Source organism: Stegostoma tigrinum, chromosome 12 (genome assembly GCF_030684315.1).
Source record: "Stegostoma tigrinum isolate sSteTig4 chromosome 12, sSteTig4.hap1, whole genome shotgun sequence".
Lineage (NCBI taxonomy): Eukaryota > Metazoa > Chordata > Chondrichthyes > Orectolobiformes > Stegostomatidae > Stegostoma > Stegostoma tigrinum.
This window is the reverse complement of record NC_081365.1, coordinates 43,868,903-43,894,515: the sequence shown is the minus strand read 5'-3', so window position 1 is coordinate 43,894,515 and position 25,613 is coordinate 43,868,903. Positions and strand designations below refer to the sequence as shown.

The window sequence follows — 25,613 nt, the reverse complement described above, 5'->3', positions numbered from 1 at the left end:
CCTCCTCTACATCAAGGAAATCAGTTGGAGGCTTGGGGACCATTTTGCAGAACATCTATGCTCGATTTGCACTAAAGAACTGCACCTCCCAGTCGCGAACCATTTCAAAGGCCCCTCCCATTCCTCAGACGACATGTCCATTCTGGGCCTCCTGCAGTGCCATAATGATGCTACCCGAAGGTTGCAGAAACAGCAACTCATATTCCGCTTGGGAACCCTGCAGCCAAATGATATCAATGTGGACTTCACAAACTTCAAAATCTCCCCTCCCCCTACCACATTCCAAAACCAGCCCAGCTTGTCCCCGCCTCCACAATCTGTCCTCCCTTCCACCTATCCACACCTCCTACATCAAGCCCCACACCCATCTCCTTAATACTAACCTCAGCCCGCTCCCCTGACCTGTCCATCTTCCCTGGACTGACCTATCTCCTCCCTACCTCCCCACCTACACTCACCTTTACTGGCTCCATCCCCGCCTCTTTGACCTGACTGTCTCCTCTCCACCTATCTTGTCCTCTATCCATCTTCTATCCGTGTCCCCCTCTCTCCCTATTTATTTCAGAACCCCCTACCCCTCCCCCATTTCTGAAGAAGGGTCTAGGTCTGAAACATCAGCCTTCCTGCTCCTCTGATGCTGCTAGGCCTGCTGTGTTCATCCAGCTCTACACTTTGTTATCTTTGATCAGTAGTCCTGTTTTCGAACCACTCTTGATGGTGGACCTTGAAATCCCCCACCGAGAACATGTTTGTGCCACATTCAATGCTTGTTTCAAGTGTTGTTCTATAAGGAGAAGCACAGTTCATCAGACAATGGACCAGACACTTGTTGTGTACAGTTGCGGTGCCACATTATAGGGAAAATGTGTATTAATTGAAAAGAGTGCAGAAGCGATTTACAAGAACGGTTCCAGGAATGAGAATGATAGATTGGAGAAGTTGGCACTGTTCTCCTTGGAGAGAAATAGTCTAAGAGGAGATTTGACGGAGGTTTTGAAAATCATGAGTGGGCTGAATAGAATAGATAGGGAGAGGCTGTTTCCACTTATAAAATAAAACAGATGAGAGGGCATTGACTTAAAATGATGTGTAAATGATGCAAGGATGGTGTGTTTTCACGCAGCACGCAGTTAGGTTTTGGAATGCCCTGCCTGGAACGTGGTGGAGACGTGTTCAATTAAGAGGGCATTGGATGATTATCTGGATAGAAATGGTTTGCGAGGATATGGGGAAAAGACAACAGATTGGCACTAGATAATAGAATTGTACAGACGTGATGGGCAAAGCAGTCTCTTGAGTTGTAACAATTTTGTGATTCTGTAGTTGTAGGCCAGACGATTGGGAGAATTTAAGAAAACAGCATAGGATGAGGAGACAAATAATAGTGCGAAACTGGAATATGAAAGAAAACATTGAAGAAATCAAAAAATAAGATTGTAAAAGTGTCTCCAAGTATATGAAAAAGAATTGCTAGCTAAAGTGAGCATTTGTAACCAAGGATGAAACCAGGAAACTGATAATGAAAAGCAGGAAACAGCAGAGGCTTTGAACGACTAATTCAATCCATCTTCATAAGAGACTCAAAGACTGTCAAGGGTTATGGGAGGTACACAAGAAAGTGAAGTTGAGATCATAATCAGACCATGACCTTGTTGAATGATGATGTTGCCAGGGTTGGAGGGCTCGAGCTATAGGGAGAGGCTGAATAAGCTAGGCCATTTCCCCTGGAGTACCAGAGGCTGAGGTGTGACCTTTTAGAGGTTTATAAAATCGTGAGGGGCATGATAGAGTAAATAGACAAGGTCTTTTCCCAGGGTAGATGATGGCATAGGTTAAGGTGAGAGAGGAAAGATACGAAAGGAGCCTAAAGGGCAACTTTTTCATGCAGAAGTTGGTCTGTGTTTGGAATGAGCTGCCAGAAGAGGTGGAAGTGGGTACAATTATGTCATTTAGACCAGAAGACATAGGAGTGGAAGTAAGGCCATTCAGCCCATCAAGTCCACTCCGCCATTTAAATCATGGCTGATGGGTATTTCAACTCCACTTCCCTGCACTCTCCCCGTAGCAATTGCTTCCTTCTGAGATCAAGAATTTGTCGATCTCTGCCTTGAAGGCATCCAACGTCCCGGTCTCCACTGCACTCCGTGGCAATGAATTCCACAAGCCCACCACTCTCTGGCTGAAGAAATGTCGTCTCATTGCAGTTTTAAATTTACCCCCTCTAATTCTAAGGCTGTGCCCACGGGTCCTAGTCTCCCCGCCTAATGGAAACAACTTCCTAGCGTCCACCCCTTCTGAGCTATACATTATCTTGTAAGTTTCTATTAGATCTCCCCTCAACCTTCTAAACTCTAATGAGTACAATCCCAGGATCTTTAGCCGTTCGTCATACGTTAAACTTACCATTCCAGGGATCATCCGTGTGAATCTCCGCTGGACACGCTCCAGGGCTAATATGTCCTTCCTGAGGTGTGGGGCCCAAAATTGGACACACTATTCTAAATGGGGCCTAACTAGAGCCTTATAAAGCCTCAGAAGCACATCGCTGCTTTTAAAAGGCATCTGGATGGAAGTATGAATTGGAAGTGTTTAGAAGGATGTAGGCCTATTGCTGGCAATGAGACTAGATTCATATAGGATATCTGGTTGGCATGGACGAGTTTGACCAAAGAGTCTGTTCCTGTGCTGTACATCTGTATGACTCCATGAATGGCAGCCCAAACTCAGTGGGCCGAATCTGAGATAACAAGGTGTAGAGCTGGATGAACACAGCAGGCCAAGCAGCATCTTAGGAGCAGGAAAACTGACGTTTCAGGTCGAGACCCTTCATCAGAAACAGGGGAGGGGAAGGGGGTTCTGAAATAAATAGGGAGAGAGGGGGAGGCGGATACAAGATGGATAGAGGAGAAGATAGGTGGACAGGCGACAGACAAGTCAAAGATGCAGGGATGGAGCCAGTAAAGGTGAGTGTAGGTAGGGAGCATAGGTCAGTCCAGGGAGAACGATCAGGTCAAGGCAGTGGGATAACATTAGTAGGTTGGAGATGTGTGGGGGTCTTGAGGTGGGAGGAGGGAAGAGGTGGGAGGGAGGACAGATTGTGGAGGCAGGGACAAGCTGGGCTGGTTTTGGGATGTGGTAGGGGAAGGGGAGATTTTGAAGCTTGTGGGCTGAATGACCTGTTTCCACGCCTATTTGTTGTGTTCCCACCACACAGCTACACACCTTGAATGCTCAGTGTATAGACAGGTTGAATTTGGCAGCAAAGCATGTAGTCCATCCGTTTATGGCTCATCACTGAGTTAGACTCATTGTAATCACAGTCTCGCAAACTATGTACATTGTAAAAACGTTTATAATGAAATATGAAAAAATTCAACCATTTGTAATTTTGAATGAATAATACGTTGCATCATGAGTCAAATTAGGGCATCCAAAAATAGTGAGACTATTTACTGGCTTCAACACAACTTCACGTGATAGTAACACAAAAACGAAATGCTGCTGAAATCTGAAAGTAAGCAATTTTGATTTTCTCTCCAGATGTAGCTGGATGTTAGAATTCGCAGCATTTTGATTTTTATTTAAGACATGGGCTTTTCGGAGGAAGGGAAGCGTGAGTACAATACTATTGTCACTGACAATTACTGGGCCTTCGAGTCCGCAAGCATTAACGATTGAAAAGCTCACTAGTGGGCACAGCGGTCACCAGGCCCAGGGAATTCAACCTCGCAATATTGGGAAGGGAAAGGTTGGCGGGGGGGCATCGGGTACGGGGGTGAGCTGGCTCTCGCGATACTGGCAGCGTCCTTTAACCAGGTCTCGAGCGCGCCGGAGCGGCCGGCTTTGTTGGTTGGCTGGGTGGTGTGTCACATGGTCGACTTGGCTTCCCGGCGGCCTCTGCGCGAATTGATGATAACGAGAGACGAAGGGACGAGGGAGAGAGTGCGACAGTGAGCAGAGGATCGGCAAGAAGCGGTACCGGTACCGACACCGACTGCTCGATTGGCTGGCTCTACGTACTCGGTTCTCCTACAGTTTGCTTCTCACATAAGTGGCTAGACAAATCGAAAGACGATAAGAAAGATTTCCACAAAGGACAGCCCCCCCCCCAGTCCTCCTTTTATTTCCCCCCCTTTCAAGCGAGAGAACTTTTTCGGTTTTTTTTTCCTCAGTCGGAAATTTTGTACTCACTATTTTTTTAGTTATGAGTCATGTGGCCGTCGGAAATGTACTGGATCTAGATCAGCAGGTGAGTGGATCTCGACTCCACTGACTTGTTTAATTGTGGTGTTTTTAAAAATTCCAATCGCAATGGATGAGTGGTGCGGAAGGGGGAGATCTCGCTGTTCTTGCTTTCTCTTCTCCTCCTCCCCCCCCCACTTCGGGCTGCGGGAAACTCACCCACAATGGCGGCTTTTGTCTCCTTCGAAGTCGTCGGGGCTGCAGCTGGTGGGGAGGAGTCTGTTTTTAAAGTTTTTTTTTGTGTCTGAGGTTAGTGTGGTTTGGTTTGGCTTGGGGTTGGGGGGACGGGGAAGGGGGTAGAGGGTGAACCTGACCGTCGGGTCCCCCGCCCCCTCCCCCTCCCCCTCCCCCTCCCCATTTCGACGTGCTTCGGTTTCTCTGGACCGCAGTGGTCCTAATATTGCTGAAAATAACTGGCTCCGCGCTCTTTGTCTACCTCGACCGCCGCTGGAGAAGAGAGAGGGGGGGGGGGGTTACCTCTCTTTCTCTCCCTCTCCTCCTCCTCCTTTTGTTTCTATAAACGATTTCTCTTCCGTTTTTATTGGCTTTATCCTGGTCGGGGGGGGGGGATGGGTTCTTTTGAATGTGCGCAGGGAAATCTAGCGAAATATGTAATGGCGGCCTGAGTAGTAAAGTGCTAAAATTGCCTCCCTTCTCCTTACGACGTTTTCCTATTTTCAAGTTCCATCGGTTGTCATTTTAAATCCTCTATCACTGCGTGATTTGCTGTTAACTTCGTCCCTACTTTTAACAAGCTTGACTGTTGGTATTTTAAGCATGGAGTGGGGGCGGGGAGATGAAGCGTTGGCCTTGCCCTGTTTGTATCTCATTCCGTCTATTCACTTTCGACTCGCGTCGATTCAAAGTATTTTTAAATGTTTTGGTACTGGGCGTTGAGAATTCCAGTTTGACACCGCCGTCGTTTTAATGACACACTGCTTAATTTCTGTAAATTATGGTGGCTTGCTGTATCCTTTTTAGGATGCTAAGTGATTATAACTTCTGATTCTAGTCGTAGTACAGGTATTAGCTTCAGTCCCTTACTTCCTGGTCCTGTTGAGGTCCGGTCTTGACAAGATTTCCAATCTCGAAATTGGGAGTTTGGGAATGACCGGGATTGTCTAACTCCGAACTGGCCATGCAGATACTTTCAGGATTTTTTTGAATACGACCGGAAGAGACTTCTACAACCGCATCAAATGTCTTACGTGCTCGGAGGGCAGGTTACAGATGGAGAGTCGGCACTGACTGCTTGTTTACTAGGCTTCTGTGCACTAGGAAACTGCGCCATCATTGTCTGGCGCAGCAGCTTTTTAGTTAAAGGAGACTTCAGATTATAAACCGTTTCGGAACGATCTTTTGCTTTTGAAGGTAACGTTGATCTCTTAGCAGACCACTGCAGAAGCCTTGAACCTCGGGCGGACATCAGACGGTGGTTGGCGGGGGGGGGGGGGGGGTTAAACATTAAAATACTGGTGATTAATTTCTCTGACGAAGACGGGCGTGTTGAAGTCTGACGGGGGTGACTGGAAAGGGTGGAGAAGACTCGTCACAAAGGTTTTAAGTTTCCTGTAAGCGTAACGAACGTGCGCTGCCATTTTCTACGGTCGTGTTGTGCGGTAATTTTCTTTTCCTTTTTTAAATCGACCAAGATGTCAAAGTGCTAGCGCAGCAACATGCGACCGTTTACCAAACGAGATCGCTTCACATCAAGGGATTTTGTGCAAAATCATACGCTACTGTCGCGATTTAAAAGAAGATGGATGGTCTTGTGCCGAACGGCTTCGGCAGTTCGCAGTCATTATTTACGGCCTTGGAAATTGGATTAGAAGGACATCAGAGTGGATGCAGCATCGATTGCCAAATACTGAGTGTTTCGGGATTAAATGTTCCGATTCGTAGTTAATATGAAGTACTGCATATGGGGTGCGAAGATGTTCAAAGTAAAACTTTGTGCTGTGAAGTCTTGATGCTGACGTACGAAAACAGCAAGTGTTGTTTCATGCACTTTAATGTTGAGGTAGCTGTAGACTATTAGATGAGGATAATTTTATTTGCCATAACGCCTTTTTTGTCATGGAATTTTGCTTTGGAAGTTTTCCTCCGGCAAAACAGCAAACGAGCATTGCCCTCTACAGGCATTTGGGTGTATGTACAAGTCGGCTAAACTGTCTGATTCAGGTTCTGTTGATGCGCAAATTTGAATCGGGAAATCAATTTTGAAAACTGCTTGTAGGCGTCATGTTCACTTGTTCAATAATTGTATTAGTGTCTGAATTTTAACTCTAATACCTAATTTATAAGACCGTTCTGCAATTTGACTAGTCACAATAACACCATAGAAAATAAAGTAGAATGAACACTCCAGCTTTTCCTAAATGTGTATATTGGTAAACCAAGGTGGCTTTCTGTAGGTTCTTCAGGAACAGATCAACTTTCTGGTCTTAATGTAACTGCTATTCATGCTGCAGCTCATCATTGACTTGATCTGTGACAACCCAATGTGGTCAGAATTTTTAAACTAACTCTTCAGGAAAACTGAAAGCACTATTTCTCATTATGTAAATTGTCCCTCAATCCATGTGATTGTATCTTGGCTGTAATCAGAAGAGTATAGTTGCTTTGTAGGCAAGTGCAGATGTCAGTGAAAACAAGATTGCTGGAAAAGCTCAGCAGGTCTGGCAGCATCTGAAAGAAAACAACATTAATGCTTTGGGTTCTGAGGAAGGGTCACCAGACCTGAAATGTTAACGGTTTCCTTCTCCACAGATGCTGCCAGACCTGAGCTTTTACAGCAACTTTGTTTTTGTTCCTGATTTAGTGTCTGCAGTTCTTTGTTTTTATTTAGTAGATGTCAGATCACTTGCATCATCTATCCAAATCACACTTTAGGTCTATTCGACCCATGCCATAAAGGAGGAAGGAAATCAAGTCAGTGAAGCCTTGGGTCATGTCCAACGTTCTGAGCACTAGAGAATCTCAATTAGAATGAGCAACTTGAAAGGCATCAGTGGTGAAGTATGAACCTAGTAGTTCTCAAAAGCAGAACGAGCCCTGAAGTAGCCAGTCGAAGAGATCTAAGGTCCAAGATGGCCTGCAAAAGGCAGAGGTCTTGCCTTGCTCTAGATGAGGATTTGGCAACAATGCTCAGTACTGAAGTGGGTTTGCAGCATCTTGGTACAGATTTGGTCTGCAGAAGGTAGTTTGAAATGCATGCTTTTCAGTGAAGTATAATAGGCAAGGTAGATGCCCTTAGAACATTGGCTAGTGCTTGGAGCTCGTGGCCTGGCTGAAAGAGGGACAAGACATGTAGCTGATTGCACCAGGATTTAGGTGGCTCATGTGTGATAGGGGTGGGGGAGCTCCATCACTAGCACAGGAGTATTCTACAGCTGTTCTGAGGGTGGGCATAAGAGGCCTTGTGCAGTAAGGCAATATAGGTGAACTTGGGAATTGGAAAGGTGCAATCCCAATTTTTTGGGGGGAGGGGGGTGCAAAGGGAGGTGGTATACTACAGGTCTCCAACAGTTGTGAGAGAGAACATGTAGACAGACTTTGAAAAGATGTGAACAACAGTGGTTGTGGGTGACTTAACTTCTCTGTATTGACTGGGATTCCATACAAGGGCTTGGATGGGCTAGAACTTTTCAGGAGGGTTTCTTTACAGTATGTAAACAGCCCAACCAGGGAAGGGGTTAAACTGAACCTGTTTCGAGAAGTGAGTGAGGTTTGTGGGGGGAGCAGTTTGGGAGTGGTGACCATAATATTGAGTTTTGAGATGCTTGTGGATAGGGTTGACAGCAGTCCATGCATAAAGGTGTAAAACTGGGGGAAGATGAACTACATAAACATGTAAGGCAGGAACTGGAGAATTTTGATTTGGAGTCTGCTGTCTGAGGGGAAATTCTCACTGGACACAAGTGTTTCAAACACCATTTGATTTCAGAAATGGCAAGTTCTTTCAAGAATGAAGGATAGGTATGAAAATTAATTTCACTCTGTCTGGGGGGGAGAGAAAGAAAAAGGAAGCCTACTACTGTCTGGGAGCATAGGACTGACAGAACCCCTGAAGTATATAGGGGAAAGTAGGAAAGATTCTAAACAAGGAATTAGAAGGGCTAAAAGGGTCATAAGTTGTTAGCAAACAGAATTAGGGAGAATCCCAAGGCGGCTCTTAGGGAAAACGTTGGCCAACTCAGACAAAGGCCTGAGCCAGAGAGCTAAATGTCCTAAATAAATGCTGTCTGTGTTCATCCGAGAAGTTGGAGTGTCCCTTTTTGGAAGGGGAAAGTTGGAATATCTAAGCTGTGTTGCTATTAAAATGCAAGAAATGTTGAGCATTTTCAAGTATTAAAGTAGCTGGGTTCATTGGTTCTGATGGGATCAACCTCAGAATATTGAGGGAGGCAAAAGGCAATTGTTGGAGCATTTACAGACATCCTGATATCCTCTTTGGCTACAGGTGAGGTTCCAGAGGACTGAAGAGCCACTGTAGTTCTGCAGTTTAAGGGTAGCAGGGATAATCCAGTAAATTACAGGCTTGTGAGCCTCATGTCACTAGTAGGGAAACTATTGGCCAAGATCTCAGGGGCAAGATGGTTTTGGGTTGGGGAGCATCATCAACCATATCATTTTTTATAGTGGTAATGATTATGATTGGGGGATCAGTGGTTTTCCATGTGGCCTTCAGTGGAGCCTTTAACAAGATTCCCTCGTGGCAGGCTGATACAAAGAGGATACAAAAATGTCTGTCTCACTTAAGCAATTTTTTTCCTCTTGCCTCCCTCTATTCTGGAATAGATCCCATCAGGACCAAGGAACTTACCTAGCTTAATATTGTAAGACGCTCAACATTGCTTCCTTTTTAATAGTCACACGATACTAGGCAGCCTGGTGAGATGGATGCAGAACTGCCTTATAGGAGACAGTGGTGGGGGAAAAGTGCTTTTTTTTTTGAATGGAGCGTTGTGACTAGTAGTGTTCACAGGGATTGGTGCAGGACCTCTGCTGTTCATGATCTACATCAATAATTTGGATGAAAAAATAGCTGGTCTAATTAAGTTTGTGGATGACACAGATGGGAGTTCCAGATAGGATTGTCAGGATGCACATCAATTGAAGGCATAAGCAGAAAAATGGTAGATGGAGTTAAATCTGGACAAATGGAAGGTGATGTACTTGACCTTCCAAAATGCAGATGGAAATACAGTAAATGGCAGAACCATTAACTTTAATGTGTAGAGGGATCTGTGTGTGCAAGTCCACAGATCACTAGTGGCAGTGTGGGTAGATAAGGTAGCTTTTAAAATAAGTCATTGACATGCTTGCCTTATTGGAAGGGACAGTGAGTATGCAGATAGGCCAGATAAAGCTGCAACTTTATAGAATGTTTTAGGCTGTACTTGAGAATATTGCATATAAATTCTGATCACCAGTCCACCGGATGGAGGTGGATGCTTTGGAGACGGTACAGAGAAAGTTTGCCTGGTGTAGGGCATTTAGGCTATGAAGATAGATTTGGTTTGTTTTCACTGGAATGCCTCTCAGCTGCCTGCAATCTGATGGAAGCTAAAGAATTGTGAATGGCATGGATAGTGGAAAGTATGAGGCTCTTTCCCAAGGTGGAGTGGTCACCCACCAGGGGCACAAGGTCACAGTGGGTTGGGGGGGAGCAGTGGTGGTAGGGGTGGAGGTTTTGAAGTTTCCTTTCATCATTAAAGATGAGTGCCTGGAATGTATTGCTTCTACCACCTCCTAGCAGCATTCTGGAACGTCTGGGAGAATACCTCTATAGGAAAGGAATAGAGGGAAATGGAATCTTGTTAGGGTAGGCAATCTTACATTGGAAGGGCAAAATGTGTCAGCACAAGCTTGGCGTGCTGAAGAACCTGACCCTGTGCTATATTGTTTGAATGGATCTTTTTTTTTTTTAAAACGATGCATCACAGCATTGACTGACTGAAACCTTTTTGTGGCAAAAAGGTATTTGCAAGTGTTCTCTAGCAGATGGTATGGGGTCACATTATATGAATGACTTGGATTAGGGAATAACTTCTAAGTTTGTAATGCAGACTGTTGCAAGAAGACTTTATAAGCTGTGTGGTACAATAACAGGCTATTTGCCATTGACCTGTGTTGCTTCAAATTTGGACCTCCCTTTTTATTCCTTTCACTTTGTGTACCACAGCATGGAATGTCAGCCTCTTTTTTTTTTCAGTCTGTTCTGAGGAAGGGTCACTAGACCCAAAATGTTAACTGTGTTTTCTCCTCCCCAAATGCTGTCAGACCTGTGTGCTTTTCCTGCAACTTTTTTCTGATTTACAGCATCTGCAGTTTTGGTTGGTCTCTCTTGACGGTTTATAGATTAGCTTCTCCAACATTCCAGTTAACTCTGTGGTAAATGACCCCCATTGGACTTGTAGACCCTCGTGTCTAATTTTACCAGTCAAGCAACTATTTTAATGGAAAAATGGAAGTTGAGAATAGCGGCAGCCAAACGACTGTGCAAACTGGGGACTTTCTCTGCATCATTGACACATTGAAGGACTGCAGCCTAGGTGTTGAAATGCCATTGCTGGGAGGAGGATGCTTAACATGTGACTTTCATAAATATAAGTTAGTTAACTGTGGTAGCAGGAAGTGTCTTTAGTGGCATATGGAATGGTATCTTAATTAAGTACTTGTTCTCAGGCAGTTTCTACAAATTCCATACATTGTTTTCTTTATTCAGTGAATTGAGGTATACTGTACTTTTACATCTAAGCTGTGCAGTTCTGCCACACTTGTAAATGACTGGGCACTTAAATAACTCACTGAAAGAGTGCTGCACAAAGTCTTATCCTTCTTGAAGAGCCCAGCACATATTCAAACTTCCTCCTTCCACTGATTCAGCACCTAATGCTCCTTTTGATATCTGTCCTGGTGCTTCTGCATTTTGGACCAATGTCAGTCCGTTGCAAAGCTGTGGTTATCTCCAAATGTATTTCACATTTGAAGAGCATTCATTGCTGAATCCCCACCAATAATGTGGGTGTCACCAGGTCCAATTGGATTGGACCAGCTGTATAAATACAACAGCCTATGTTCTTGTAGCTAGAAATTCTATGGTAGATAGTGAGCCTGTTAACTCCTCCAAAGGATATGTCAGCGAGGATGTAAACTCTTAGGTTCTACAAGCTGCACGGACAAGGAATTAAGAACATGGAGCACAGGCACCTGCATTTTCCCCTACAGGATGCATGCTGTCCTGACTTAGAACTGTTGCTATTGCAGGGTCAAATTCTGGAAATCTCTTCCCCTGCCTCCCCACTCCGCCAATCATTTTAATGTAGATCTGATCATACAGTTGATCCTTTAAATTTGTTTACTCTTACATTATTCTCTTTCAGCTTGCTGGTCTAGACTTGACATCGTCAGCAGGTGATGCTCAGAGTGCTGGTGGGGCAGGCAGTAAGTACCAGTTTTGCAAATATTTCTATTGAGTACAATTAAGCTTTAATTAAACACAAACTTGGCCGAGTGGTGTATCCATCTTGCTAACAGGCTAAAACTTCAAATTTTCTGTGTTCTTGTATTGAATTAGAATTATATTCCATCCTCTCCCTGAATTACTTGACCATTGAACCTGGCTGAAGCTAATAAATGTACTGCACTGAAGCATTTGTACAAAGCAGAACTTTCACTGCAACCTTCACCTTTTTTAATAGGTGTAGACTAAAGGACAAAGTAAAATGGGGAATAAATTTGCATATTAATCATGTATGTATTAAGGTGGGCATGTAAATGGATAAGCTCTGTGTTTGTGTCTCCGTTCAGACAATGCTAATGGTACAAGGCAACTTTTTTAAAAAAAGTGGAAATTCCCAGGATTTGTAGATCTCTAATACTGTGGGACAGGAAGCTAACTCATCTCATAGCCCAAAATTGAGTACAAGTGTCAAAAATATAATTTTTGAATTAGGTAAATTGTGCTGCTGCATGCTTCAACTGTGGGGAGAAGTCTGTAGACCTGTCTGTTTTAACGTATGGGAAGTTTGAATCTAGTTATGATGAATGTCCTTTAGTCTGTTTCAGACCTTTTAAAGTGATGGAATGGAAGTATATTTGTGGCATGGGATAGTAAATTGGGATGTATGCAAGTAAAATAAACATGATTTTAGCTGGCTGAGGCAACTGATCCTTAGATTTGTACTCCACCTGCAGCTCGAGCTTTAGAAGGATAGACTTGCACAAAATAGATGTGTTGTACGTGCCTAGTCTGTCTGTTTCAGTTTGCATGATGCAGGAAAGTCTTGTATACTTTGAAGTCTGATCCATTAAAAACTTTTGGGAAGGAGCTTGCAGAGAAACGTAGTAACGTAGAAGTTAGCTGTAGGAGGTGGCCATTTGGACTTTAAAGCCTTCTCTGCCATTCTTCATGATCATGGTTGCTCATCCAACTCATAGCCTAATCCTGCTTTCTCTCTCTATAACCTTTTGATGCTTGGGTGTGATATCTAGTCACCTCTTGAATGTTTTGTCAACTACTTCCTATAGTAATGAGTTCGATTTGGCTTGCTACTCTTTTTTTGGGTGAAGAAAGTCTCCATCTGTCCTGACTTGTCTACCACGAATTGTCCTACTGTGATTCCTGGTTCTGAACACACCCACCATCAGGAATATCCTCCCTGCAGCCACCCTGTCCAGTCCTGAGAATTTTGTCCGAGATCCTCATGCATCTGAACTCGTGAAAACAATCCCAAACCGAGTCAATCTGTCATCAAGTCAGATGTGCTATCCCTGGAATCAGCCTAGTAAACTTCACTGCACTCCCTTGTGAGCAAGGGCATGCTTCCTCTGAAAAAGAGACTAATAATTTAGGTGTGGCCTTGCCAAGGCTTGTACAATTGCAATAATGCATCCTCACTCCAGTCTTCAACCTCTTGCAATGAAGACCAACATGCTGTTTGCCTTTACTGTCTGCTGCACCTACATGCCTGCCTTCAGCAACTGGTGTACAAGGGCACACGGATTGTGTTGCACACTCCCATCTCCTTTATAGCTATTCAGGTAGTAATCTGCCGTCTTGTTTTGTTTCCAAAGTGAAGAAAGTTGCGTTTATCCAAATTATACTGCATTTGCCACTCAGCCGATCTGTTGATCAAGCTGAAGAACCTTTGCATCCTCATCACAGCTCACCCTCCCACCCAACTGGGTATCATCTGCAAGCTTGATGTTACACTTTGTTCTCTCACCCAAATTGTTAATATATATTCTGAGATAACTAAGGTGTAGAGCTGGATGAAGAACCATCAGAGGAGCAGGAAGGCTGACAATTTGGGCCTAGACCCATCAACTGACACCGTCTTGTCAACTCTAATGGTAGCATCTTCATAGCATTCCAAAAGATCTGTCAAGCATGATTTTCCCCTTCAATCCATGCTGGCTGTGTCTGATCCTGCCACTGCTTTCCAAATGCTCTGCTATAAAATCCTTGACAGTGGGATTCAGGAATTCTCCCCATGAGCAACATGAGGCTCACAGATGTATAATTTCCTGTCTCCTTTTTTGAATACTGGAGTGATGTTAGCCACTCTCCAATCTGCATGGACTGCCCCAAAGCCATAGAAACCTGGAAGATGATGACCAATGCAATCCTGTTTCTAGAGCTGCTTCCTTAAGTACTCTGCAGTGTAGATTATCAAGACCTGGGGCTTTATCAGCCTTCAATCGCAACAATTTTCCCAGCACACTCTCTTAATATTGGTCTCCCTCAGCTCTTCCCTCTGACTAAACCTATGCTTGTTTTTACCAATCTTTGCTTCATGTACCTATAGAAACTCTTGGTGTAAGTCTTAAGTTTACTTTTGTGCTCGCTCTTTTCCCCTTTTAATCAATCCCTTGGACCTTCTTTGAATTCATAAACTGCTCCCAATCCTCAGCCTCCCTTTTTTTGGGCTGGCCTGTGTGCTTCTCCCTTGATCAATACCATCTCTTATTTCCATTGTAAGTCATGGATTGGCCCTCTTAGCCAGTTAGCTTTTGCAACAGACAGAAATAAACAGTTATTGCAGCTCCCCCCCATGATTTCCTTGAATGTTTACCATTGCCTATCCACTGTCATCCCTCTTAACTCTGAGCTGTCAAGGCCAACTCATGCCTTTCATCCTCATAGTTTCCCTTTTATGGTTCATCACCCTAGTCTCTGAATCAACAGCCTCCATCTTGATAAATTCATGTTATGGTTACATTCTCACCCCCCGCCCCGGTTTCATAGCTAGATTGTCAACAATTCCCTTCTTATTACACAGTACACAGTCTAAAATGGCCTGCTGTCTAGTTGGTTCCTTCACATTGTTCAAGAAAACTGTTCTGTACATGCTGCAAGAATCTTTTTTCTTGACAGCATTGTGGCCCAACCTGTGTAGATTTAAAATCCCCCATGATGGTTGATATTCCCTTATCTCTCACATATTTAACTTCCTGTTTAATGCCATTCTTGACCTCACCACTGCAGTTTAGAGGTCTACGTAAGACGCCAACTGATGTTTTTGCCCACCGGTATTTCTCATCTCTACCCATACTGACTTCACATTGTCAGAGCTGATGTCCTTTCTTTTATAATCTTAATTCCTTCTTTAACCAGTAATGCTGCTTCACCATCACTTTACTCCCCTTTTATTGCCTGTCAGTAAATACTGAAACTCTGGGATGTTCAATTTCCCCATCCCTGGTCACCCTGCAGCCATGCCTCTAATTACAATTATGTTTTACCTATTTACATCCATCTGTGATTAGTTCATCCATCTTATTGCAAATAATCTGTGCATTTAAGGCACAAAGCCTTAAGCTTGTCCGCAAAGTGTTTGTCTCTTTATTTTTCTCAATAGCCCTGTTTAGTCTTGTCCTTTTTGGTTTCTCAGCCCATCCCCCTTCTAGCTTTTTTTCTGTCCTTGCAGTTTCCTTCTGATTCTTTTAGGTTCCCATCCCTCTGGCATGTTTAGTTTTATCCCTCCCTAACCACTCAAGCAAACAGGTTTTTCCCCTAGGGCATCTGAACCAGTCCTGCCCAGTATAACCCATCCAATCTGTACAGGTCCCACCTCCCCCAGAACCAGTCCCAATGCCCCAGCAAACTGAACCTGCTCCCCAGACACCATCTTTGCAGCCACATATTCACCTAACTTTTGTCCTGTCATTTCTCTATTGACCAGCCAATGGCACTGGTAGTAATTCCTTGACAACACTTCCTCCTCAAACCGTTGTTTGGTAGTGGTGACTCTGGTGCAAATCCTTGTACCAGCAGCCAATTGATGCTGTTGCTGGCCTCTAGTCCACTTGTTAATGTTAATATACTGCTAAATTTGTCTTTTTTGTCACTGGTGTTGTGTAAGAACTTCTGAACCAAGGTGGAAGAAAATAAAAATTGAAGGAATATCCATTTCTAGGAGATTGGGAATGCGGAAGGCTGTTTTGGACCCTCACTTGAGTCCATGGGAACATAGGACTTTGGGAGCCTCAGTCAGCCCTTTCAGATTATCCATCTTGAATAAGATCACGTTTAATCTGATTGCGGTCTTGATTATACTAGTTTCCCATCTACCCCCCACCCCCCACCCCCACCCCACCGACTGCATTCAGTTTGGACATTCTTGGGACGATTTTTCGGCTGTCAGATATGAAAACTGATTCGGAGCAAAGATTTGGAAGGGTAAATGTCTAAATTGAAGTCTGATTTTTCTTAAACACTACTTGGTGGTTAATTTTGTAGCTCTGTTAACATGCTAGTAAAGCTGGTTTGAATTTGATCCACCCTGGTAATAGGAACAACTGCATTAACCTACTTCAGGCCCTATTTCAATTTTGTGAACTTAGAAAATCATATCTAGGTGAAATGAGGGTTGTTGCCAAAAGTGTACTAGTACCCAGAGACTGAATTTGTCAAGTTGATTTGCCTTCAGTGAAAAACCTTGCCGTGCTTTCCTCAAACCTTGCACATGTCTAGTTTCACTTGCATTCTGATTTTTGTTTCTGAATGACACTTGTTATTTCAAATTGTGAAATATGCTGATTTTCAGCATTCGGTTTCCAATGACATACTGAATTGGAAAAGTGTACACATGCTGTTGCAAAATCTACTTGTACTTAAACAACCTTTTTGAAATAAACTTTTTTAATCTCCAGTTAGAAACAGCAATGGGAATGTTCTTTTTGCTGAATTGCTTTAATATTAAACAACCCAAGTTTCCCCAAAAGGCTACTTTTTCAATGTCCACTGAGATTTTGTCCTAGCCAGCTAATGGAATAAGAAAAAATGGCTTGAAAGTAAGCCTCCAGGTGTGATGTCAATGGTTTCTAAAGGACCAGCTGTTTTTAAATGGATGTGACATTGAAATTTCTTTGTTTTGAAAAGTGGTTTAAATTTATAAATGGCCACTTTATTTAAAAAGTTGCTTGTGGTTTACTTTAAGTCTGCTTCCTTTTTTTAATAGAAGGACGTTATATTCCTCCTCACCTAAGAAACAAAGAGGCATCCAAGAATGGTAAGTCAATATAACAAATACCACCCTTTTTTAAATGAGGTGGTGTGATGGCTGAAATGTGTAGAGTTTGCATTTCATGTCCTGGTTGAAATTTGATTCCGATTGCATATACCTGCTTGAATTATGTTTCCTTTTGAATCCAAAATCTGCATTCTTCTACATGCTTGGTTTCATTTTTGCCCTTAACTGCAAGGTGTTCTTACTCCTGTATTACTGATGCTTTTCTTGGATTCCCTCCTTTCACTGCTGTTAGAAAAGCTAATAAAGCCAAGTTGCTAGCATTGTGCACATGTGAGCTAATTAACATTTAACAAATGTTCTAGTGTATTCAGTAGCTTGTTATACTAGCACTGAAATTATCAACTTTTTCAAGTGATAACAATTGTTTTCTATCATGGCATCTTTTCAAAGCCTGTCTCAGATTCTTGCTGATAAATGAAATTGATCAGACATAGGTTTTGTTGTGTGTACTTGTGAATGGGATCTGGAGGCTTCCTTCCCCAAGTGAGAATTAATAATCTGGTATGGTAGAAAACTCTGCAGGTCAAACCATACTGAATCTTGTACAAATCAGCGGAAGAGCATTTTGAACTGACTTTTAGCATGTCTGTGCCCCCTACTGGAGGATCTTGGTGATACCTCATGGTCATCACGGTTGCTTGTATCATTGGCTAGAATTGTTCTAAGTTTGCTTCTACTGCTTAAGCTCCAGAAGAGACATCGCAGTATGCCAGCTTGATCGGTTCCTTTTATCAGCTAGGAGAAATCCTTGTTTAAAATGAAACTTAGCAATAAAAACTGCCATCATCTGAATTACTATGTTTTAATTGTCCAAAAATGAATACATTGTATGATTTGGATGCAGAGCAGTTTTTTGTGCACTTTAAGCTGCTGCAGGTGTCTGATTATATAGCTCGTTGCTTCCAACAGACCTTGGTTGCTTTTGCCATGTTGCAGAAAGGTACACATGGTAATTTGTTTATGCAAAGTACAGCTGTTGTGTCCCTAGCTGTTGAAGGTTTAATGCTCATTCGAAAAAAAAACTGGCTGAGACACTACTTGAAGCTTAAGGTTGTTCAGTCACTTGCTTTTAATGTGTGTTAATGGTATGTCTTAACTATTTTAAGTCTGAAGCACTCAAGAATAAGTGATTTTGGAATGGAGTCATGATTATCATAAGTAGGTGTGGAATTTGCTGCAAGTGTGTAGCAGCAGTCCATAATCTTAAAGCATCATGGTCCAATCCTGCTTGAGTTTAAGAATCATTACATCACATGCAGAATTAAAACTTGTTTCCTGTAACATTATTTTGAAAATGTTGCTCTGTGTAGTGTAAACTCATTGTCAAACTGGCTTTAGGTAATTGAGTTAACGTCAATTTCAGCAATGTTAAGAACCTGTGCTTTGTAACATGCATGTTGAGACTGAGGTTTTTTACTACTTTTCATAGTGCTTATTTCACTTTCCCCAAAGGAAACAGTTGAATTATCTCACCCATAAGATGAGGCAGGTGAAGGTTGTATAAACGTGTAATCAAGCTGTTGATTCAAATGTTGACTAATGCTTTTATTTTTGTCAAGTTACTTAGTACAAACCAACTACACAAGACAAATGTATTTGATTTACAATAGAAATATCATAGAATTACACTAATAGCTGCACTAAAATATGAAGTTTCTGCACTATACTTCTAATTGCATTTTGAAGTTCATCTTTTTGTCAGCACAAGTTGACTGGTGCCACATGTAAGTGACACTGACCTTTTTGGCTCACAAGCTTTAAGTAGTAAGGAAGTGACTTTTAGTTTTAAATATCAAAACTACATGCTCACTGTGTAGATGGCTTGCCACCTAATGGGAAAGACAGCAACTTTGAGCAAATTACACAAATGCTGTAGATCTTGTAAAGTTGAACTTTGAATTTCGAGTGGTAATCAGTGCAGTGAAATCTTAGTCTGAACTTCATAACTGAATTTAGTGGGCATCTTTTTAAACACTTTGAAATCCATGTGCTGAAGCTGATTTTTCTTTTTTCTAAACCTGTATTTTGGAGAGGAGAGCTGAAGTGATAAACTGATTATTGTTGATTGTCCATCCCAAGCTCTAACAAAATCACGTTTTACCCATCTTTACCTGCCTAACTTTTTGTGCAAAGGGCAGAAAATTGGTATTATATTTACTGGTGCTTTAATTGCAAGTTTGATAGCTAGTTCATATAGTATTGAAGGGCATGGTCTAATTGAATTAATGTAAAGACCAGTATTGATTTGATATCAAGGTTGCAAACAGCAGCAAGGTGGATTCTTTGACTTAGCCTTAAAATTCAATTTGCTAGTTAGGTATGTAGAAAGTCTCAAACACCTTTTTTTTTCTGGTTTTAATGTTTTTAATTCTTCAGTCTTCCAGTGTCACCAGTTAGTTAAAGATGACTGGAAGATTATCGCCAGTGCCTTTTTTCCCTTTTCCTGCCCTTCAACTGATTCACTTGTGAGCCAAAAATAACAGCTGATGCTAGATTCTAGCTTCAGGTGTTGCAATGCATTGGGATTGGGTGAGGCAGCTGGACACTTTTGTGGCATGGTGAGGGATGGGAGGCAGACAGCAGTCATAGCATGTATTTAAGTCTGGGACTAGAGGGTGTGACTGGCAGAAGGAAGTATTGGGAATACTCAGTGGATTGGCATCCTGACAGTGTTCTGCCAAGTTTGAACTTCTTGCAGTTTGAATGGATGATGCAGGAAGGATGGGTTGGGGTGGGGAATGACTGACACTTTTTTTCACTCAATGGCTGCCTGTTTAATGTGACAATATAGATGGAAGCAGAGAATGATCAGAGGTTGGACACTTTTTTTTTTGCATCTAAATGCTTCAGTTCTGAAGACTTTCTTTCATACCCAAAGCCAGGTTTAAGGATGTCATCTTGGGCTGAGAAGGCTACTGTTGAGTAAGTCTAAGCAGTCAGAAGCTCATTTTTACAAAGCAGTCCCACAGACCTCACCACAGCATCCAATCACTTTTTTTTTGAGAATTGAATCAGCAGCTCAGTTTGGCTCGGGTGAAACATTGGTTTGATGCCTGTACTCCAGTACTAAGAACCGTGCTTTAAGTCATCCTTCACCTTGAAGTACACTGGAACAAGTATGGTGACGAAGTATAACTAAATCGGGTTCATGGGGAAACTTGGAAAGTCAAAGATCAGGTGATTTAGTGCAGGTTAGAATCCATAAAAGACTTGGCATACCTGCCCTTCAGTAGGATAATAACTTGGAGATATTAGCTGAGTAGTGATGTCGTTTAAACTAGCAATCCAGATCCCAGGACAATATTCTGGGCCTGTTTGTTCAAATGCCACCACAGCAGAGTAAATTCTGAAATCACTAAAATCCAGACTGGAGGGCTGGCCTAAAGATTAATCTCATCCTCTGGTTGTCATAACCTAGCTGATTTACTAATGCTCTCTCTTCTCTTCTCCCCCCCTCTCTTCCCCCCCCCCAAAAAAAAACTACCAACTTATTAGTCTTGCCTTTCCAGATAGTGTTGCTGCCTAACTGCATTGTGGGCATATAGGGATGTGAGATTAAACGCTGGCCTGGACAGTGCCCATATCCCATAGCCCAATAAAGAAAATGGTAAATCTTTTAAAATTTAAATTGGATAAGTAGGAAACTTTTGAGGGTGGTATGATGTACACACTGCTGGGCAAACTCAGCTGGTCCAGCAGCATCATTTAAGAGTCTACTATGACTTTCTTTGCATGAAAAGTCAATGGGCTCAAAGCATTAACTATTTCTGTTTCTTTGAGTTTATTCAGCACTTTGTTTTCCAGCATCTACAGTATTTTTGTTTTGTAAATGGGAATCATGTTTGATGAGGCTGGGATTTGCAAATTTAAAGGATCTTTTCTTTTTTTGGAAAGAAGAGCTTGGGTAGCTATTTACAGAACTTAATTGAAACATATAAAATAATCAGAGGGGTGGATAAGGAGAGCCTTTTTCCTAGGATGGTGATGGCGAGCACGAGGGGGCATAGCTTTAAATTGAGGGGTGAAAGATATAGGACAGATGTCCAAGGTAGCTTCTTTACTCGGAGTAGTAAGGGAACGGAACGCTTTGCCTGCAACGGTAGTAGATTTGCCAACTTTAGGTACTTTTTAAAGTCATCATTGGACAAGCATATGGACGTACGTGGAATAGTGTAGGTTAGGTGGGCTTGAGATCGGTATGACAGGTCGGCACAACATCGAGGGCCTGTACTGTGCTGTTATGTTCTAGAATGAGATTGTCCTCTGTTCAACAGTTACTGTGAATCTTGATTTTTGGAGGGAGGAATTGGCAAAAGAAGTAGTGTAGGAAGATTTCAGTTTAGCCACACAAAGTGCCTATACTGTTGTAGATGTGAAGAGTTAATGTATTTGAAAATGCTGGAATCCTTTTACAAGGTATCAACAAGACATGGTGTAATCAGGCAATATAATGTTTTGAATGAAATTTAATGCTGGGTGCTTTGATCATGTCGTGGGTCCAGTGGTGCATGGCAAGTCATTGCACAAGTTGAGATGCCTGATGTTTGGGGATTGTTAAGAGAATAACCCTGATCTTTTCTAAAAATGAGGGCTGCTGTGCAGTGGCCAGAGGTCCTGTGTTTGAGTCTGAGATGTCATTTGAACGAGTTGATTTAAGAACACACTCCAAGAAGGGGCTAACATTAAAATTAAATTGAAGTTCAAAAAGACTGTTCCCTTCAACTGAATAAATAGAGGCAAATACCAGATCTGGGTGTCTTTTATAACTTAATCCACTGTTATACAGGTATGAAAGTAGACTTGTGTCCTGTACAACTGCACTAAGACAAGATCCGATCAGGAGTCTTGCATACAGTTTTGTTCTCCTTGGTCAAGGTAGGATATTTTTTGCATTGTAGACATTCTAAATGTTTCAGTCACTTTCCCAGGAAACTTGTGGAAAGTTAAGTGGTTGATAAGTATTTATTTTAAATATCCAATTGTCCTGACCTGAATTCTGAAGTGTATTGATATTAGTCAATTTTGACTTTGGTGCTTATCTAAAAATTTTCTCAACCTATTGAGCTGCAGGAAAGGGATGGTGCATGGATCTAGCTAAATAATTTTTAATGATCTGATGTAGATTGAGCCTGTGTATTGGTTCATATACAACTTCAGTGCTGCAAATAAAAAAAAAAAATTAAACACTGCTTACTCTTCCAAAGCTTACTCTTTTTTATTTTTTGGAGTGGGAGTGGAGAAAGAGTTCCAGTCATGACTTGGCATTCTCCTGTCATGCACAATATTTTAATCTACTTGTGTGCTGATTCCTGAGGGATATACATGGCTGTTGTAGTGTCTTGTTTGATACCAGTGAATTATTTGTGAAGTCAAAGTTTTTGAGAAATTTGAATTCTATCCTGAACACAGCATCTGAGTAAAGATGTGGAAGGAGAAACTGCAAGCTCCCTTTTTGGAGAAGGGAGCTTATTCTTATTACTTCCATCAACATTAAATCAGAATTTTTTTTAAAATCCTGGTTTGGTGAGATGAAGAAACATCTGAAACATCCAACAATTTTTTTATTAAATACCACAACACCTGTAAGTAAATTGCAATCTCAATGCTGAATATCAAAACTCCAGATCTTACATTGGCTAATTTTTCTGTTCCTTGATTTTAGGAACATGCATTTGGAAAATTAGTGGTCATATTTGTGATAGTTGGTCTGCTGGGTGAGCATCTCTTGGAATTAAAATCTTATTCCTGGTATTTCAACTAAGTCTAAAAAGGAAACATGTGATCATGCATTGTCCTGCACTGGTACAGACATTGATCCATAGCTTTTTACTTTCAAAGGACAAGTGCTGACTTGCTGCCAACTTTGGATACATGGCAAGAAGGAAGGGTTATAACTGTTTCTGCTGGAGCTATCTGAATGCAAATTGGTTGAAACTTTTTTGTTGTGTCTGTTTCCTGAGGCCAGCAAGTCTTTCAGATCATGTACACATACAATAATAGTTAGGGAGGAATGCTGGCTGGGATGTTGAGCTTGTGTCCTTTTTTGAGTAGGGTTATGGAATGCCCACAGTCAAATAAGACTAAGGTTTGACTTTGTTTTGGTTTCTTTATTAATAAAGCACTGGAGGATTTGGTCTGTAGTTTAATATACTTAACCAAGGATTTTGGCACAAATTTTTTAATTTGTGCTGTTTGCTTTCCTTGGCAGGCAGATCTGTAAAGTGTCGAATGCTAAATGGGATAGGTCGTTTGCAAACAGGAACCTGTCAGAAGTTAATACCCCGAGATCTTCAAGTGGAATGCATCTAGGACAGGCTTTTACACATGGGGTTTATTGAAATGTTAAATACAAAAATACTTATTGTTTCATGTCACTGGTTGTTTTATCAAAGCTGTTCTTTGACCCAAGTTGTTAGTTGCTCACACTCTCTCTGTTCACAATCTGTACTACTTTCAATTTTAAAAATTCATTTATGGGCTGAGGGTGTCGATGGCTAGATCATCTAATACCTATACTTAATAATTCAGAGTCAACAACATTGTGGATCCTCGAGTCAAATGTAGATTAGACCAAGTAAGGGTAACAGTTTCTGTCCCTGAAGGACACTAGTGAATCAGATGGGGCTTTCTGACAGTTGACAATGGATTCATGGTCACTAGACTGTAGTTTCAGATTTTTAGTAAAATCACAACGTACCACCTGAGGCAGGATTTGATCACAGTTCCCTGGAACAATATCTAGGTCTCAAGATTAACAGTGACAATACTACTAAGCTGTTGCCTCCCCTAAAATGCCTTCTTGGCACATGAGTTTTTAATTGTAAAAATATCCAATTGAGCATGCAAATTCTGTGAAATAGTACCCCTGCTTAGTTGTACTGGTTGACCATGGTGGAAAGGCTGCATTTACTGTCAGCAAACCTGCCAACTTCATGCTTGCAGTACAGAATTCTGTTGTGGGGGAGAAACTGGCTTCAATGCTTGACCTAGTTGAATTTATTGTGGGCACTTACAGTTCTTGGTCTGTTTCTGCACTAGTTTTGAAAGCTAAGTTCCCAAATCATAACTCAGTTAAATAAGTACCAAATTGCAAGCAACTTAAATGTTTGCAGTTGGCCACCACTAGGTGAATTGACAGCTCCCATTTCTTTTTCAGCTTATAATCCATTTGGAACAAATCGTCCCATTAGTTACCCAATGTTGAGGATTTGTAAGTCTGCACTTTTTTGCACTTAAAATAGTGTGTGAAATGGCATGAGGTTGGCTTTGAATTAAGATTTTTCATGCGCAGATCTGGGGTCTCACTGTAAGTAACTACCACCAATTTGAAACTAAATTTCCCAAGTTACATTTCATGCTAACTGGGGTCCCTTATGTGAAAGCTGTTAGATTTGTTTAATACTACACTGTCCTGCAGATATTGCTTTAAGATCTGAAAGTAAAATCTTAGCACATTGTTTTTGTGCGAAATGATGTAATTGCAGTGACCACCTGTTTACTATATTGGCCACTACAAAATGTAACATCCATCTATTGGGTTGGTTTGTTAAAACCTATTTGAAGTTCTTTCCCAATTTATTGTGGAAGCATCAGAGCTGGCTGTCTTATGTGGAAGAGCTCTAAAGCCAGTAATAATGCAACCCCTCTCCCAGCTCTTGCAATAGATCCCTTCTGAACAATGGCTTGTTACTGTTGCTCACCTTTTCCCAAGAGGTGGACATGCATCAGAGCTGCAGTGATGTCTGGCTGGACCAAAGTGGTATGACACATGACATGATGCATGGTTTTCTGGGGAGGAGCAAACTAACAAATTGCATGTGCCTCTAAATTCTGCAGGGTCAGTAGATTCCCAATTTTTAATTGGTTTAAGTGACTGCACGCTCTTCCAATGCAGGTGCATTCTGTACAAAAATCAATCTACGGTGGATTGAGGAAGGTCTGCACTCAAGAACAAAGTATGCTACTGTAACTTGGGACAATAGAGACTATGGTTCACTGTGTGCTCCTGTTTTTTAGCCATTGTTGGTTCTTTGCCTTGTATAAGCCTTCAGCTAAAAATTAACTGAGTTTTCAATTGCCAGACTTAACAGCTACATCACCATAACTTAGAATCTGGTGGGAAAGTGGCTTAATTTGGCATGATAAAGCTTGACTTTCTGCATGTTAAGAGTTAATATTTGAAGATCCTCATTCCCTGTTGTAGTGTTTTATAACCACCTTTATTATAGGATTTGTCACCTTTTTATTCCAGATGTCTGCTTACATGAGCACTTGAACTGAATCAGTTTATATTTCATGAACTTTTGTGCACAATATTTGAAGTGTTTGACTTTTGACCAACTTACAGGTACCTTCGTGTCTAAGACCATCCCTTGATTTAGAACTGTTAATTGTATGCTGTGCTGTACACCATTTGAAATGTTTAGTTTCTTTAGGTTCCTGATCAAGTTACTCCTTTCTTTCTTTCTCTTTTTGTTAACCTCTTTTTTTCATGAAATCTTCCTAGATATCATGGTTTCCTTGAAACATTGGTGCAGTGAGTCTTCAGCCCTTTAGTGACTCTGCTCCATTGCAGTTGTCTTGTTTTATCTGACTTCCTGTAGCTTGTTTGCCTTGGATATGCTCTGGGATAGTGAGTCTCACAATTACTTCATCATCCAGCCAAGTTGTGGTTTTTTCTCCTTGATATCCTTTGTTGACCATCTTGCACTTTTTCTGTTTTTAAGAGAAAATCAGGGCACCATCAATCTCCCTTAATGCTTTGCAACATTCTCCCCCGCCAACCCCTGCTCCCCTTGGAAGAAGTAACCCAGGATGTTCATTAGATCT

At 41.8% G+C, this 25,613-nt stretch overlaps 1 protein-coding gene across 3 annotated transcripts in view; it reads left to right on the top strand.

The window, feature by feature from the left end:
• The first annotated feature begins 3,889 nt into the window (after positions 1 to 3,889).
• ddx3xa (DEAD-box helicase 3 X-linked a) overlaps positions 3,890 to 25,613 on the top strand; it is a 44,551-nt gene continuing 22,827 nt past the window's right edge. For 2 of the 3 annotated variants that reach the window (XM_048541137.2, XM_048541135.2), the window contains exons 1-3: positions 3,892 to 4,249; positions 11,631 to 11,691; positions 16,713 to 16,763. In XM_048541137.2, the coding sequence (XP_048397094.1) occupies positions 4,205 to 4,249; positions 11,631 to 11,691; positions 16,713 to 16,763 (157 nt within the window). In that variant the 5' untranslated portion in view covers positions 3,892 to 4,204. Of the gene's footprint in view, positions 4,250 to 11,630; positions 11,692 to 16,712; positions 16,764 to 23,940; positions 23,995 to 25,613 lie in introns of all 3 variants that reach the window. The other variant, XM_048541134.2, reaches the window with a different exon arrangement.